Raw genomic sequence first — 15,251 nt, forward strand, 5'->3', positions numbered from 1 at the left:
GGCGGGAGCTGCGGAATGCAGGCCTTGGGGCGCTTTGGCTGGGGGAGACAGACCTTCCAAGCATAAATGGCCCTGGAAGGCTTCTCTGGGAGGCCACAGACACCCGGTCACGTGGGTCATGTGCAGGTGGGGGTGGGGGTAGGGTGGGGTGGGCGCCAGTGGTTTAAGGCGTCTTAGCTTCTCGCAGTGCTGGTCCTCTCATTCACCCGAAGGAAACTCAGACCTGCCAGGTTGAGTCGAGTGACTTCTCAAAGGTTTTTGGTTGGGGGTGGGTGGCAAGGTGTGGGGGTGAGTGTGGGGGTGGGGAGAGGGTGGAGCCAGCCCTGTGGGCTAACGGAAAGGAAGTGGGAGAGGCCTGGGTGTCTCCTGTGGGGGAGAGTGGTCATCTGGGAGGGTCATCCGTGGTCCCCCTCCCTTTCCTCCCCTTTGCCCCTCTCTGAAGTTCCTCATTTCTTTCTGGGCCAGGAGGAGGTTTTGCCACCCTGGCACTGGCAAAGGAGTGCCGAGGAGGTAGGGGTCAAGTGTGTGGCTCCTCCTCTGGTGCATGGAGCAGGTTCTTCAGGTGCTCATGGTTGAACCAAGCCGATCATAGGCCCGCCACACCAACACACATGTGGACGCCACACAAAGCCGAACCCTCGGGGCCAGAGCCATGGTACCTGGACGTGGAGTAGCCTGAGTGTTAGGGTGGAGATGCTGAGAATGTTTTGGTGGGAGGGGCGTGGAAGGGGAGCTGGGGCTTTGGGAGGCAGGCCGGGGTGCGCCGCAGTTGACTTGAGAAGGGCAGGGAGCACAGGAAACAATCAGAGGCCCGGTGCCATGTGAGCGCCGGAGGTGTAGACTGTGAGTGCCAGAGGCATTCTGGGAGAGGAGAGACATGTGGGCTGCAGCAGACAGATTTCCTGGAAAAGGGGGCCCTGAGCTGGCCCTGGAGGATGGGGAAGGTTCCTGTGGGCCCCTCCCCCTGCTGGGGCTCTCCCAGGGTGACAGTTCACTCTTGAAACTGAAAGCAAAGCTAAACCAAAGAGCCCAAGCCACATACAGCACAGAGGCCATTGTGCCCGGCATCCCCAGCGGGTGGTGGTGGCTGGGTGGTGACTAGAGCAGGCATGTGGCCCCCCAGCCCTCTGACATCAGGCTCTCTGGAGGCGTGGCCGAGTCTGAGAGTGCCATCCCCTGTCACTGGCCCTGACAACACAACCCTTATAGTGAGAGATCACTTCCTCTGTGGACTCTGCCCTTCAGAACTAAGCAGCCCTTACTCCCACGGTGGACCAAGTCAGGCAGAGTCTAGAAGACCATCCTGTGCACCCAGATCCCTCACAGGGGTCCTTTCCCCAGCCAAGGGAATTGTAGGGGTCTTCACGCTCCATCCACAAGGCCACTCGGGCTGCCCTGGCTTCCCCTATGGCCACACCCTGGGGATTAATCTTCAGGGTGGAGAGTGCACAAAGTCCTGCTCTGTCTCGTCCACATGGGATGGGAAGTGAGGGAGACTGCATATCTTGGGGGTTCGCTCAGGCGTAGGTCCCCATGACCCAGACTGGCACCAAGGCTCAGCCCTTCTGTTCCCACTGTCTTCCCCTTTTCCTGCTGTCCCTCTTCTGGCAGTCTGTCCTGGGAACAGGACCGAAGGAAGGTGACTGGCTCACTGTCCCCATCTCTCCCTTCTCTGTAGGTCACTCCTGCGCTTGGCCCAGCCCAGCATGCAGCCTTGAACCTGGGTTAGGCCCCTGCCTACTCCAGTTCTCTACAGCCCCTATTGTACTGTGACTCAAGGAGTAGGTGCTAGGCTCAAGGTATCTGAACAGCATCTTTTCATCAACGAAACGCCGCGGCTCCAGTGGGCCCTGCAGGCCCCGCAGTCAGCTCTCTGACAAGACAGCATGGCTGTTGCCCTGCAGCCCAGTGACCTGATCTTTGAGTTTGCAAGCAACGGAATGGATGACATCCACCAGGTATGGCCCCAGAGAACAGAGCCTGGTCAGTCGGCACAGATGATCAGATGGATCCAGACAGGCAGGCAGATAGCCAGTAAGCTGGCTGGCTGGCCAGCCAGCCAGTCAGCAAACACTGATCAAGCACCTACTAGGTTCAAGGCATGGCGGCTGTGGGCCAGGCAGACTGTGCCATCAGCTAGTCCCATGTGGCCAGGCAGTAGTCATGGGGTGGTCACTTAGTGAGCTGGTTTGGCCAACATGCAATTACAGGGCACGTGTAGTTCCCAAGTCAGCCAAGTAGCTGCTATGTGCACTAGCTGATCTGTCAGTTAGCAACGGGGGGCTGAGTGCACATGTGTACACTGACCTCCGTGTGCGTTCTTTGGCCACTTGACCCCATGTCACAGTGAGAAAGGTGCTGAGACAACCACACAGTAGGACAGAACTGCCAGCTGGCACCGCAGGGTACAGTCCATCCCCTGGCACCTTCAAACTGCTGTCCTAGCATGGTTGACAGGCCCTTCCATAACCGTCTTTTCAACCACCATCTAAGGATTCAGAATAAACTGGAAATTGGGTCCTCTGGTCGGAGAAAATTGGAAACTAGGACAGAATTCTGGCACTCAGGCCCCTGCTGCTCCATACCTTGCCCAGCACCCTGCTTTCACACACTGGAGAAGAGGAGGCAGTCAGGTACTGCAGAAGGAAGGGAAGATTAGTGGTCCGAAGCCCTGAGTTCTGATCCCAGTGTGGCCATGGTGTCTCCTGGGCAAGACCTGTCCCCTGCCCTACCTGGCTGCCATCTCCCCATCTTCATCAAGAGGAGGTCCAGCTGGATCATCTCCAAGGGCACCCAAGTCTACCTCTGATGCTGTCTCTCTCAGATCCCTGTGAGGACAGGAAACTTCGTCCAATCTCTAGTGACCAACCAAAGGCTGCCCCCTAGTGGTCATGGAGCACACGGTGCTTTCTGTCCTGCTAGATGTTAAGCTAAAGTGACTCAGTTTTATTCAACACCTCTGGCATGCCTAGCCTCCTGAAACAAGGGAAGAAAAATCTAACCTTACCTGGGTTCTCAGTGTGGCTAGTCATCTTTTACTTGTTTCTAGACCACTCAACAACTCTTTCTATTCTTCCTAGAAGCTGCTCTTCATAGAAGCTGTTCTTACCTCCTGAACCCACAGCTGCCCTCTGAGACAGCCTCTTCTCCAATTCACAAAGGAGCTCAAAGCCAAGGATTCCCTTACTTTCCCTCCTTCCTCCCTCTTAGCAATAACATCACCTGTTTTTATTTCCTTTCTGCTGGCCTGGGAGAAAGAAGTGTCCCTCTTCCTTCCAAGGGCAACACCCACCCCAGGGCTTAATCTCTTCTCTCCTGCTGCCTTCCAGACCTCACACCATCCTTCACCTCCTGTCTCTCTTGTGTCTTTTACACCTCCCAGACCTCTCTCCTCAACCTAGAACATCTTTGTGTCCCCCTAACCCTAAGAGAAACCCTCCCTCCCTTCTGCCCACCTCTTTAACATACCACCTTCTTAGCTCTGTTCTTCTCCCCAGTGTAAACTCCATCATCTGGGTTTACTTTCTCACTTCCCTTCTCTCACTGTTTTTAGGAAACACTTTTTGTTGCAAAATACAGTATGAATATAAAACAGATAACCTGTAATTGAAAAGAATCTGAAAAAAATATATTTTAAGAATAACTATAAAATTAACACTCATTAACTCACCACTCAGGTTAAGAAATTTAATGTTACCAGTCTCCTAGGGGGCTTCCCTGGTGGTTCAGATGGTAAAGAATCCACCTGTAAAGCAGGACCTGGGTTTGATCCTTGGGTTGGGAAGATCCCTTGGAGAATCGAATGGCAACCCACTCCAGTATTCTTGCCTGGAGAATTCCATGGACAGAGGAACCTGGTGGGCTACAGTCCATGGAGTCGCAGAGAGTCGGACATGACTAAGCGACTAACACTACAACAATAGTCTCCTCAGAGTCCCTGATGCGTAAAGCATATAATCAGAACCTACTGTACATCAGACTCTGTTCTAAGTGCTTTATGTACATTGATCCACTTAAACAACTCTATGTGGTCAATAATATGATCACCCCAGTTTTATAAAGGAGGAAACGGATGCACAGAAATGTATCTTGCCCAAGATCACACTGCTCGTAAATGGCAGAGTTTGGGCTCAAACCCAGGCAGTCTGGCATCAGTATGGTCCAGTAGAGTTTTCTGATCTTCTAGAAGTGCTCTTAGCTCCCCTGGTGGCTCAGACGGTAAAGCGTCTGCCTGCAATGTGAGAGACCTGGGTTCAATCCCTTGGTTGGGAAGATCCCCTGGAGAAGGAAATGGCAACCCACTTCAGTACTCTTGCCTGGAAAATTCCATGGACGGAGGAGTCTGGTAGGCTACCAGTCCATGAGATCGCAAAGAATCGGACACGACTGAGCGACTTCACTAGATTTGTGCTGTCCAGTATGGGGCCACGTGGCTATGGAGCACTTGAACTATGGCTGGTGCAACTGAAGGACTGAATTTTAATCTTGAAAAACTTTATATTTACATTTAAATAGTCACCAGTGGCTAGCGGCTACCATGTTGGACAACTCTAAACTCTGGCCTTAATCACTATACCCCCCTGCCTGTCTCCCTCCATCCGTCCTCTCTGAGACCCCAGCACTCCCCTGAAACTGCTCTAGCCAGGTGACTGCCCAGCAGCCAAACCCAAAGGCAGTTTCATCAATTTTTATTCTTCCAGATCCTTCAGGAACATTAGGTAAAACTAAGCATTCTCATTCCTTTTTCATGAAGAAAGAATTAATAGCCCCATGAAAGAAAATACAGAAAAGTAGAAAGGGAAAAAAATCACCCACAGTCCCACAACCAAAATATAATTATTATGAACATTCCAGTACATTTCCTTCTATAAGTAAGTTTTAAACAACAGTTGCAATCACACTTATTTTTTAAATTTACCTTTGTTTGATTTCAGAATAACTGTGTCCTCTGGGGGTCAAATTCTCATCCTGATGATTTTACCCACTCTCAGTGATGAGCACATGGATACATATTTTTGACTCCTTGATAGGTATCTCCATTTTAAATATCTCAGTGGTACCTCCAACTGACCACATTCAGACACTTGCTCCCTTATCTTTCTCCAAAAGCCTGCTCCTCTTCCTTCTGGGTTCCCCCTTAACAAGGACAGTACCCCCATGCACCCACCAAATCAACCCAGAAATTGGAACCCTCTCCCCCATCCAGGCCATTACCTTTTTTTAAAAATTATTTTTATTTTATATATTTGGCTGCATTAGATCTTAGTTGCGGTGTGTAGGCTTTAAAGCTCGAGGGCTTAGTTGCCCGACTAGGGTGGATCCTTAATCACTGGAGCACCAGAGAATTCCCAGCCCTTAACTTTCTATGTCTCTAATTCCTCTGTTCCTTCATCTTCATTCCTACTCTTATCATCACAAACTGAGCCCTAAGATGTTCACGATCTGAGCCCTTCACCCTGATACCCAACCCTGAGCATAGGTTGAGTCCCTCAACTGGCTGTAGATTGAGCCCCTTGCCCTTGCCATTAACAAATTTTCCCACTGGTTTCAGAATGAGCCTAACTAACCCTGGCCACAGCTTAACCCGTAACTGTAACCAGTTAAAACTGCCTGCCCTTGGTTGAGTGAAGGTGGTACAGAGCTAACCCATTTCTACCAATCAAGACCCCACTAATGAGTGAGATTGGACCCAGAGCAATGCCATGCCCTACAAAAGACAGCCCCTGAGGGATCCAAGAGTTAGGAATTGCAAGAAGGGCCAGATTCTGGTACGGAGGGCTTCCTGGGAGAGGCGGGTGGGCCTTGAACCGAATCACTGTCTTCTCTGTAGCTAGAAGATCCCTCCGTGTTTCCAGCTGTGATTGTGGAGCAAGTGCCCTACCCCGAATTACTGCATCTGTACTCAGGCCTGGAGCTGGATGACGTTCACAATGGCATCATAACAGATGGGACATTGTGCATGACACAGGATCAGATCTTGGAGGGCAGTTTTTTACTGGCAGGTCTGTTTCCTTCCTGGGCAGGGAAGGTGTGGAGGAGGGAGGGGTTCTGTCTTCAGGCAACAGTAGCCCACAGAGGCTTCTAGTGACCCCATGCAGCCAGGAGCAAGGCCCCCAATAGTTGGAAATTAGATGGGGTAACTAGAATAAGCAGAAGGTAGTACCACTGTAGAGAGGAGAAAGCTACCTAAATGGACCCATGATCTCCTGAAATGCAGTGGAACAGTGAGGGGAGACCAGCTCTGCTGGGATGGGTGTAAAGTAAGGTGGAGAATCAGGGTGGGAGGCACGCTGCTACCTTCCCGGCTGCCCCTGGGCTCCTTAGCCTCATTCTGGCTGCACCCACTGCCCTATGTCCTAAGGGAACTTTTCTTCTCTCCCAACCATGGAACCTGGCACCAGATGACAATGAAACCACCTCCCAAACCGTGTCAACCACTGAAGTCTTGCTCAACGTCGAGTCTCCCAACGACATCCTGGATGACAAGCAGATCTGTGAGTTTGAACTGTGGCGCCTCAACTCATGGCAACACAAAATTCCATTTTAAAATATCACATCTGTGTATTGGATTCTCAGGGACTTGTGTGTGCGGACTAATGTACCCACACCACCCCTATACTTGTTAACATGCTCTTGAGCTGTGAATGGAGTGGGATGGGGCAGGATGGCCCCTGCAGATGAGGAGGAAGATGGAGTGACTTTTTATAGCTGTTTATAAAAATAACCAGATTGACTGGTTGTTTTTTTCCAATTTTTAAATTACAGTAAAATACACATAGGGCTTCCCTGGTGGCTTGGTGGTAAAGAATCTGCCTCCCAATGCAGGATACATAGGTTTTGATCCCTGGGTCAGGAAGATCCCTTGGAGGAGGAAATGGCAACCCACTCCAGTATTCTTGCCTGGAGAATTCCATGGACAGAGGAGCCTGGTGAGCTATAGTCCATGGGGTCACAAAGAGTCAGACATGACTGAGCAACTGAACAACAAACTACACATAACATAAAATTAACCACCTTAACCATCTTTCAGTGTTCGGGTCTGTGGTATTAAGTACATTTGTTATGTTGTGCAGCCACCATCATCCTCTCCAGAACTCTTTGCATTTTACAAAACCTGAAGTATATTCCCATGAAACACTAACTCCTCATTTCCTCCTCCCCTCAGCCCCTGGCCACCACTGTTCTACTTTATGTTTCAATGAATTTGACTCCTCTCAGGACCTCAGATGAGCCGAAGTGTATAGTATTTGTTTTTTGGGGGGACTGGTTTATTTTAATTAACATAATGTCCTCAAGGTCCATCCACGTGTAGCACATGTCAGAACTTCCTTCCTTTTTTAAAGCCGAATGCTATTGGCCAGGGTAACGTCAGGCCGCTCTGCTGTTTCACTGAGCTCCCAGGATGACTGTGCCAGGTGCAGCTTAGAAATGTACCAGGCTGGAGCCTCCTCATCCCTTCCCTGTTCTAGGAGGTTGGCCCCTACCTCTTGCGATGGCCCCTCAGGCAGGCTCCTCCCCCAGCAAATACCCCCATCCAGGCATTTGCCATGACTCTACAGGAAGATTCCTGGCTCCAACTGACCTTCCCAAGGAGGTGCTGGGATACAGGGTGGCAAAAAAGCCATGAAACTGCAGGTTCCAATTCCTCATCCCACCTCTGGCACTAATTTTCATTCAGGATTCAACAGCTTATTTACTGAGTACCCTCATGTATCAGGCATGTGTGACCAAGTTGCTATGTGACCCTGGGCACATGCCCTGCCATCTCTGAGTCTCAATCTCCTCATCAGGGCTAAATGAGGTCTAAAGGCCCTTCTGGTTGTGAAATGAGTAGATGACTAAATGAAGGTGGCCCTTTTCCCTGGGTGTCACCTGGAACTTCCACCACCAGCGGCAGGCTACACATGTGCATGCTGCGGTTGGGGCCAGCTCGTGCCCACAGCTCTGCAGATGCTTCCTCTCCTCATGCTGTGAGACACAGGAGGCATTTTCAGGTGTGTCCTGCATCTGGGGCTGTGGGGACTGACACTTAAAGGCCCCCCACCCCCAGGAACCCACTGTTCTCTTGAGCACGGGGAGACCACACTACTCCCGTGCCCTGGGTCCCCGCCACCTCAGGCCTTTCTTCTTGCAGTCAGCACCTCTGAAATGCTTCCAGAGCCAGACCCTGCTCCAGCCATGACACTGCCCAACTACCTGTTTCCTGTCTCTGAGCCCGACGCCCTGAACAGGGCTGGTGACACTGGTGACCAGGAGGAGAACTGTCTGGAGGAGAAGGTCCCCAGAGAAGACAGCACTAAGAAGACTGGAAAATCGAAGAAGAGAAGTAAGATGGGGGCGGAGAGAGAGTGTGTGTATGTGTGTGTTTCTTCGAGGGGCTGGGCAGTAGGAGAAGGCTCAGGGAGACCACGGCTGGAGGTGAGTGCAATGCTTCCCAGACATGTTCAGAGCATAGCTCTCTGTGGCAGAGACAGATGGAAAGTCCTCCCTCCTGGAAAACCGGGCCTCATCAGGTAGCTTGCCTAAAGCCTGACATTTTCCAGGCCACTCCTGTCTGCCCAGCAGATATGTAAATGCTTATTAGCAAGCCCATGACCTCAGTGGGTTGAATCCTGCACTGAGTGTTCAGACACCAGCCTTGGCCCCCTGGCCAGTTCCTGGCTCTCTGGGGGCCTCTGCCTCACTCTCTGCTCTTAGCTTCCTTCTTGGAGCTTACAGAGCTGAGACCATATATGGTAGAGGACTTTGGGCTTTCCCAAGCCCCGTGTTATTGATTTACTCAGATGATGGCTAGTCGATACTGCCGTGTCAGTGTGGCAACCAAAGCCTGGTGCCACACTTAATCTGCACAACAGTCACGCCTTCAGACTGCCATTTTGTTTCAAAAATTAGGCGGGGCAGATTCTGTGCTTCTAAAGGTGACTCATTGGCAAGCACTCCATGGCCCCACATTGTTTGGGGCCTGAAAATGCAGGTGGGCCCTTGGGTGAGTGGAGCTACCTGAGTGCGATGCGTGTGGAGTGTGACCTCCAGCCCTGGAGGCAGCCTGCCTCTTCCTTGTCACCGGGTGCCCCTCAGTCGGCAAGCGTATGGGCCCTCCATCTTGGGAGCCCAGCCCTGTAGCCTCAGCCCACTCCCACCTTCCCCCCACCCTCAGTCCGGAAGACCAAGGGCAACCGCAGTACCTCACCTGTCACTGACCTCAGCATCCCCATTCGGAAGAAATCGAAGGATGGCAAAGGTACAGCGGGGAGGCGGGTGAGGTGGGAAGGGAGCTGGTGGGGGTGGGTGGGGTCTGGACACCCCATCACCACCCTGCTGCTCTGCAGGCAGCACCATCTACCTGTGGGAATTCCTCCTCGCACTTCTGCAAGACCGGAACACCTGCCCCAAGTACATCAAGTGGACCCAGCGAGAGAAAGGCATCTTCAAGCTGGTGGATTCTAAAGCAGTGTCCAAGCTCTGGGGGAAGCAGAAGAACAAGCCTGACATGAACTATGAGACCATGGGCCGGGCACTCAGGTAGGAGCCCCTGCCCAGGTAGGCTCCCCATGCTTCTCCCTCTGTCCCAGGAGCCCCTCACTAAGGGGCCTCCGACTTTCCCTGAAAAGATCAGACTCTGTTTGGGTGATGAGTAAGTACCTTGCTCCTCGTGCATGGGTCACCTAGACACTCTTCTGAGGAGTGAATTCCTGGGCCCATCCCCACAAGTCTCCTGTGACTCTCCCATTTGCTTGCCCCCCAGCCCGTTTCCCAGGTCCCATCTGGGAGGGACGGTCCCCTTCTTCTTGTGTTTCTGTCCTAGCCTTTTCTCTTTTTAGAGTGGAAAGAGAATTTCAGGGCCTCCCCATCCCCAAGAAGGGCTTCTTTCACATTCTGCAAGCCAGGGACCAAGGAAGATGGATCTGACTTACCCACAGTTGATCTCTCAGGCTGGGGGATGGCTGAACCCCAGTCCTCCACCCCCTCCCATCCTTCACTCACCCCATCCTCTGCCCCAAAGCAGCATGAGGGTCAGCATTGGAAATCCCCTTTCGTGGACCCTTTGAGTCATCAGAGGGAGATTTCAGAAACTTCATAAAAGCCTTCTAAGTCCAAAGTGCCCCTTCCCTTGCCCAGGGCTCCCATCTGCATCCCCCCCACCGACCCTGGAGGGCACTGTGTCCCTGACACTCCCCACTCTCCGCCCAGATATTACTACCAACGAGGCATCCTGGCCAAAGTGGAAGGGCAGAGGCTGGTGTACCAGTTTAAGGAGATGCCCAAGGACCTGGTGGTGATCGAAGATGAGGATGAGAGAAGTGAGGTTACAGCCACATCCCCTCAGGCCTCTGCTCCCTCCACCTCTGGCGGCAGCTCCCGGAGAGCCAGCTCCCGGGTCTCGTCCAGAGCTGCCCCACAGGGCAAGGGTGACACTTCCTGGGAAAAGTCGAAGGTGCAGCACGTTGGTCTCCAGCCATCTGCGAGTCTGGAATTGGGACTGTCTGTAGACGAAGAGATCCCCACTACCTCCGCCATGCTTGTCTCTCCACCAGAAAGCCAGGCCAAAGTCACCAAAGCTGTGAGGTAAGGGCGCCCAGGTCATTCCGAGTCTTCCCCTAAGGATGGGGACATTTTCAGCTTCTTGCAAAGCTCTGCTCTGTCTCTGACTCCCGGGACCCTCACAGCATCCCTGGGAATCCAGTGGGACACTCATGGCTTAAAAGAGGGAAAAGTAACCTGACTGAGGTCACACACCAAAGTAGCAAACGGCCAAGCCAACCATTGACCTGGGGGGTTTTCTGTTGCCAGCTGGGGCTACTCCTATTACCCCAGGGCGCTCCCCAAGAACCTCCATTCCTGAGCCCATCCCGCAAGTCTCCTGTACTCCAAAAAAGAGGCAACAGAGAAGGTGCCATTCTGCCTTCCTCAGGCCCTACCAAGCCCACCAGGAAAGCTCTTGTTACTACTTGTCCACACTCAGGTCCCTCCAATTTTCCCTGAAAAGTTTGGCCTTTGTCTGGGTTATACATGTGTACCTGTTACTATGCTGGTGTGGGCCATGGGGATGCTCTTCTGAAGAGGGATGTCAGTACACTGCAGTGGTGATGAACACAATCTCTGGAGGCAGAAAACCTAGGTGTGTCCCTGTTGCTGGCTCTGTGGTCTAGGGCAAGTTACATAATCTCTCTGTGCCTGTTTCCTCATGCAGGAAAATCAGATTGTTAATCTTATTCAACTCATGGGCTGATCAGAAGGTGGAGTGAAATCCCACATGAGAACCATTCAGAATGATCCCTGACCCAAGCTAAGGGCCCAACAAACAGTAGCTGAAACACCTTCCACTCCATTCCCCCAGTGCCCTCCTTCCATGCCTCCTCCCTGAACCAAATGTGCTTTCTGTTTCTCCTCAGTACTTCTTCGGTGCCCAGCAACATCCACCTAGGAGTGGCCCCTGTCAGGTCGGGCTCGGCCTTGACCCTGCAGACCATCCCGCTGACCACAGTGCTGACCAATGGGCCTCCTGCCAGTACTACTGCTTCAACCCAGCTCGTTCTCCAGAGTGTTCCACCTGCTTCCACCTTCAAGGACACCTTCACTCTGCAGGCCTCCTTCCCCCTGAACACCAGTTTCCAAGAGAACCAGGTGGCAGCACCGGGGGCTCCACTGATCCTCAGTGGCCTCCCCCAGCTTCTGGCTGGGGCCAACCGTCCGACCAATCCGGCAGCACCCTCAGTCATGGGAGCTGGCCCAGCAGGGCCCAGCTCTCAGGCCCCTGGGACTGTCATTGCGGCCTTCATCAGAACTTCCGGTGCCACTGCAGCCCCTGGGGTCAAGGAGGGGCCACTGAGGCCCTCGTCCTATGTGCAGGGCATGATGACTGGGGCCCCCATGGAGGGCCTGCTGGTTCCTGAAGAGACCCTGAGGGAACTCCTGAGGGAGCAGGCTCACCTTCAGCCACTTCCAAGCCAGGTAGTTTCAAGGGCTTCCCACAATCCGAGCCTTCTGGGAAACCAGACTTTCTCTCCTCCCAGCCGCCCCACTGTTGGGCTAACCCCAGTGGCTGAACTTGAGCTCTCCTCGAGCTCAGGGTCCCTGTTTACGGCTGAGCCTAATAATGTAAGCACACCCGGGAGCCTGCTGACTGGATCCCCAACTTCAGCCTCCATCTCCCCATTCAACCCCACTTCCCTCATTAAGATGGAGCCTCATGACATGTAAATGGAGGGGGTCAGGGGGAAACGTGACCGCCAGGCAAAGTTGAGCAGCATTTGTACACGGACTTTCTCTAAGAGAGACTGACTGAAGTAGCACACCAGCCCTTACATTTCAGCAGGGTGTCAATACACCAGACCCCCATGCCCCACCCCTGCCTGTTGTCATCATAGCCAAGGCAGGCCCAGTTGGAGCATCCCTGGTGTCAAACCATGGCTTTCAAGAGTACTAGGGGATATGCTTTTGTCGGAATAATGGGCTGACTTGCTGATGGAGGCAAACCTGAGATGTTTGTAACCAGGGCTGGGTTAGGGGCTTCATGAGAAGAGTCTTTTCACCTGGCTGTATTCCATCGTCTTCGTTCCCTCTGCAGAGTATTTACTATCCCATATGTGAATATCTCTGTATGTATTTGTGTGTACCTGTGCGTCTGTATCTCTGTTTCTTTGGTGAGGACGGGGGTGTAGCTGTGAGGTCTTCAAGGGTGTGTGTCTCTGTGGAGGTCAGCCACGGAGATGGGGAATCTTCTGTTTTGAGGGAAAGCATTCTCTAGTTCGCTTTGTAGAAATTAAGATTTGGTTGTTCTAAAACTATGGGGTACAGGTTGGAACCCCCAAATTTGGAGAGATGTCACAGAGCTGGGACAGGTCTGGGGAGGAGAGCTTTGATGGGCGTGTTTGTTGGGGAAGACGGAGTTGTAGGGGACAAGGAGAAAACCATGTGGGATAAAACCCTGAAGAGAGGGAAGGAATTCAGTCCTCTGGAGCAGCCCCACAGGTTAGACCGAGGTCTTCTTGGGCTCAGCCTCATTGCCCACCAGTCATTTGCCAGCAGGCCAGATCCTTAATCTCCCCAGAGTGCTTTGCACCCCTCCAGGGTCAGACCCAGCCACAAGGTCCTCAGGGGAAGGGGATTAAATTAATTGATGTTTGCGCCCAGGGCTTGGGCTATAATTCCAGACTTCACAGCCACCTGGTCTGCATCCCAAATCCTGGCTTCCCTCTTGACTAATTTCGCCCCTGCCATTTCATTGCTGGCAGGCAGTGCAGGGGACGTCGGGTAACCACATGCTCGGGGTCTGCCTCCGTCCCTGCACGTGCCTCCTTGCTGCTCAGCCTGCTTTCTACTCCCCTCACAGGTCTGCCCACCCACCCATTCCCTCAATGGCTGCAGTAGACTTCCTCCAGTGGGCCGAGGTCCTTGATGGCCAGCCTCCTTACTTCACTCTGACTCCTCCTCCACGAAGATGGAGCCCGAACCTGTGAGCTCCTGTCCTTTATGTCCCTCTGCATGCCTTCCTTCCACCTTTCCTCTTTCTGAGAAGGGGGTAAGCCAGTTATCTCTTAAAGTCCACCCCTCAGCTGGGGGCCTTGATCCCCTCCCCTCTCTGTCCTATGAATTTGCCTTTGTCTCTCCTGCCAGGTTTGGGAGCAAGACTGAGAGCTCTACTATGTCAGCCTCGGAAACAGTGATAGGATCTGGTGAATGTGGTTACTGTGAATTGGTGCCTCAGGACCTTTGCTGTGTCCTTGACACAAAACCAGCCACTTGACCTCACTACCTCCCCTGGTTGCCCCTTCTCTCTCTCTCCCCTTCTGGTCACTGCCAAGCCCATTATCATGCTCTGTCACCTCTTGTTCTCCCCCTTCTCCACCCTGGGAGGGAACCATGTATGGTTGTGCAGGTGTATTTCTTACATGTCTCCAGCACTTGGCATTAATGTCCCTTTTTCTAATAAAATCAGCTTATGATGACAGTTTCCTGGTGGTGGAGAGCAAAACATCTTGAGAAAGGGTCACCTTTGAAAACAACTTTACACAAAGATGCCACGTGGGTTAGGAGTGGCCCTGCCCCCCTCACTGGAACCCCATAGTACTCTTCATCTGAAGTCACTGATACCCTGGAGGTGATGTCAAATTTCTTCTTCATAGTTCTTGGCCCCTTGTGAACCCTCACAGCACATGACACTACTTCCCCTTCCTCCATCACCTTCTCTGTGCTCTTGCTAACTCCACATCTGCATTCACTGTGGGCACCCCCATGAGCCTCAGCCATCCTCCTGGCTCCAGTGAGGCTCTTCAGGTTGGGTATGGAATCTAGAGGCCCAGCCCCTACTCTTCTCAGCTTCTGGCTCACATTTCTGCTGGATAGTTCTACCTAGATGCTTGTTAGGCCCTCAAAGATTGTCCCTCTATCAAAAATGGATTTTGGGAAGTCTTCCAACACACAAAACCATTCCAGACAAAAAGGCCGTCATGACTTGCCTATTTCTGTTATTGTGCTGACCTTCTAAGCTTGACATTTCAGAGCCATCTGCCAGCCGCGTTCACTTGACCCTGCCCCGTCCTCATTGCCTCAAGTCTGGTGTGGTTTGCCACGTCTCTCCAATCCGGCCATTCTTCCACACTTGCAGAGAGCCTCCAGCCTTGTTCAGCCTCCCCCAGAGCATATCCCCTTCCCTGGACATATAAGCAGCCCCCCAGTGTGATCTGAGTCACCCCTTCCAACTTGCCAGGGCACCAGCTCTATTCTTCCTCTGCCAAAAAGTCTCCTGGGGCTCCTCACTGCCTACAAGTGGGGGTGATACTCAAAATCCTTAACCTCCAATCTGTTCTTCGTGGCTGGGCATTAACCCTTTATTGTCTGACTCACAAGGCAGTCCGGGGTCCTGGAGGAGGGATGGGGGAGCACTTGATGGCTCAGGGCAGTTTTTCCAGGAGTATTTTGCACTTCACCATCACGTCCTAGCCTACTTCCCCATTCACCCAGTCAAACGGATGGATTCACTGACCTTTGCACGTGCTTCTGTTGGAGTTGCCTACCTCTGTACTATTCTTGCTTCTGCTCAACCACAATGCTCTTCCCACCCCGCTAGTACTCATCAAATTGTACCCATCCTTCAAGGCTCAGTTCATGGACACTGCCTCCCCAGACCAGCCTACCCTTAAGTGAGTTCATTTGAAATGTGTTGCAAAGTCATTCTTTGGTAATTGTGAGCAGCCTGTGACATCGCCTCTATAATAATCACAAACTGTTACTTAAATCTTCAATGAACT

The 15,251-nt window shown here is 52.4% G+C and overlaps 1 protein-coding gene across 3 annotated transcripts in view; it reads left to right on the top strand.

Moving 5' to 3' along the window:
* Positions 1-13,947, top strand: part of ELF4 (E74 like ETS transcription factor 4) — a 35,937-nt gene extending 21,990 nt beyond the window's left edge. For all 3 annotated transcript variants that reach the window (XM_065915441.1, XM_065915439.1, XM_065915440.1), the window contains exons 2-9: positions 1,679-1,958; positions 5,831-6,002; positions 6,402-6,494; positions 8,135-8,326; positions 9,158-9,241; positions 9,330-9,522; positions 10,192-10,566; positions 11,394-13,947. In XM_065915441.1, the coding sequence (XP_065771513.1) occupies positions 1,887-1,958; positions 5,831-6,002; positions 6,402-6,494; positions 8,135-8,326; positions 9,158-9,241; positions 9,330-9,522; positions 10,192-10,566; positions 11,394-12,201 (1,989 nt within the window). In that variant the 5' untranslated portion in view covers positions 1,679-1,886 and the 3' untranslated portion in view covers positions 12,202-13,947. The remainder of the gene's footprint in view (positions 1-1,678; positions 1,959-5,830; positions 6,003-6,401; positions 6,495-8,134; positions 8,327-9,157; positions 9,242-9,329; positions 9,523-10,191; positions 10,567-11,393) is intronic.
* Positions 13,948-15,251: the final 1,304 nt, after the last annotated feature.

This window comes from Muntiacus reevesi, chromosome X, assembly GCF_963930625.1.
Source record: "Muntiacus reevesi chromosome X, mMunRee1.1, whole genome shotgun sequence".
Lineage (NCBI taxonomy): Eukaryota > Metazoa > Chordata > Mammalia > Artiodactyla > Cervidae > Muntiacus > Muntiacus reevesi.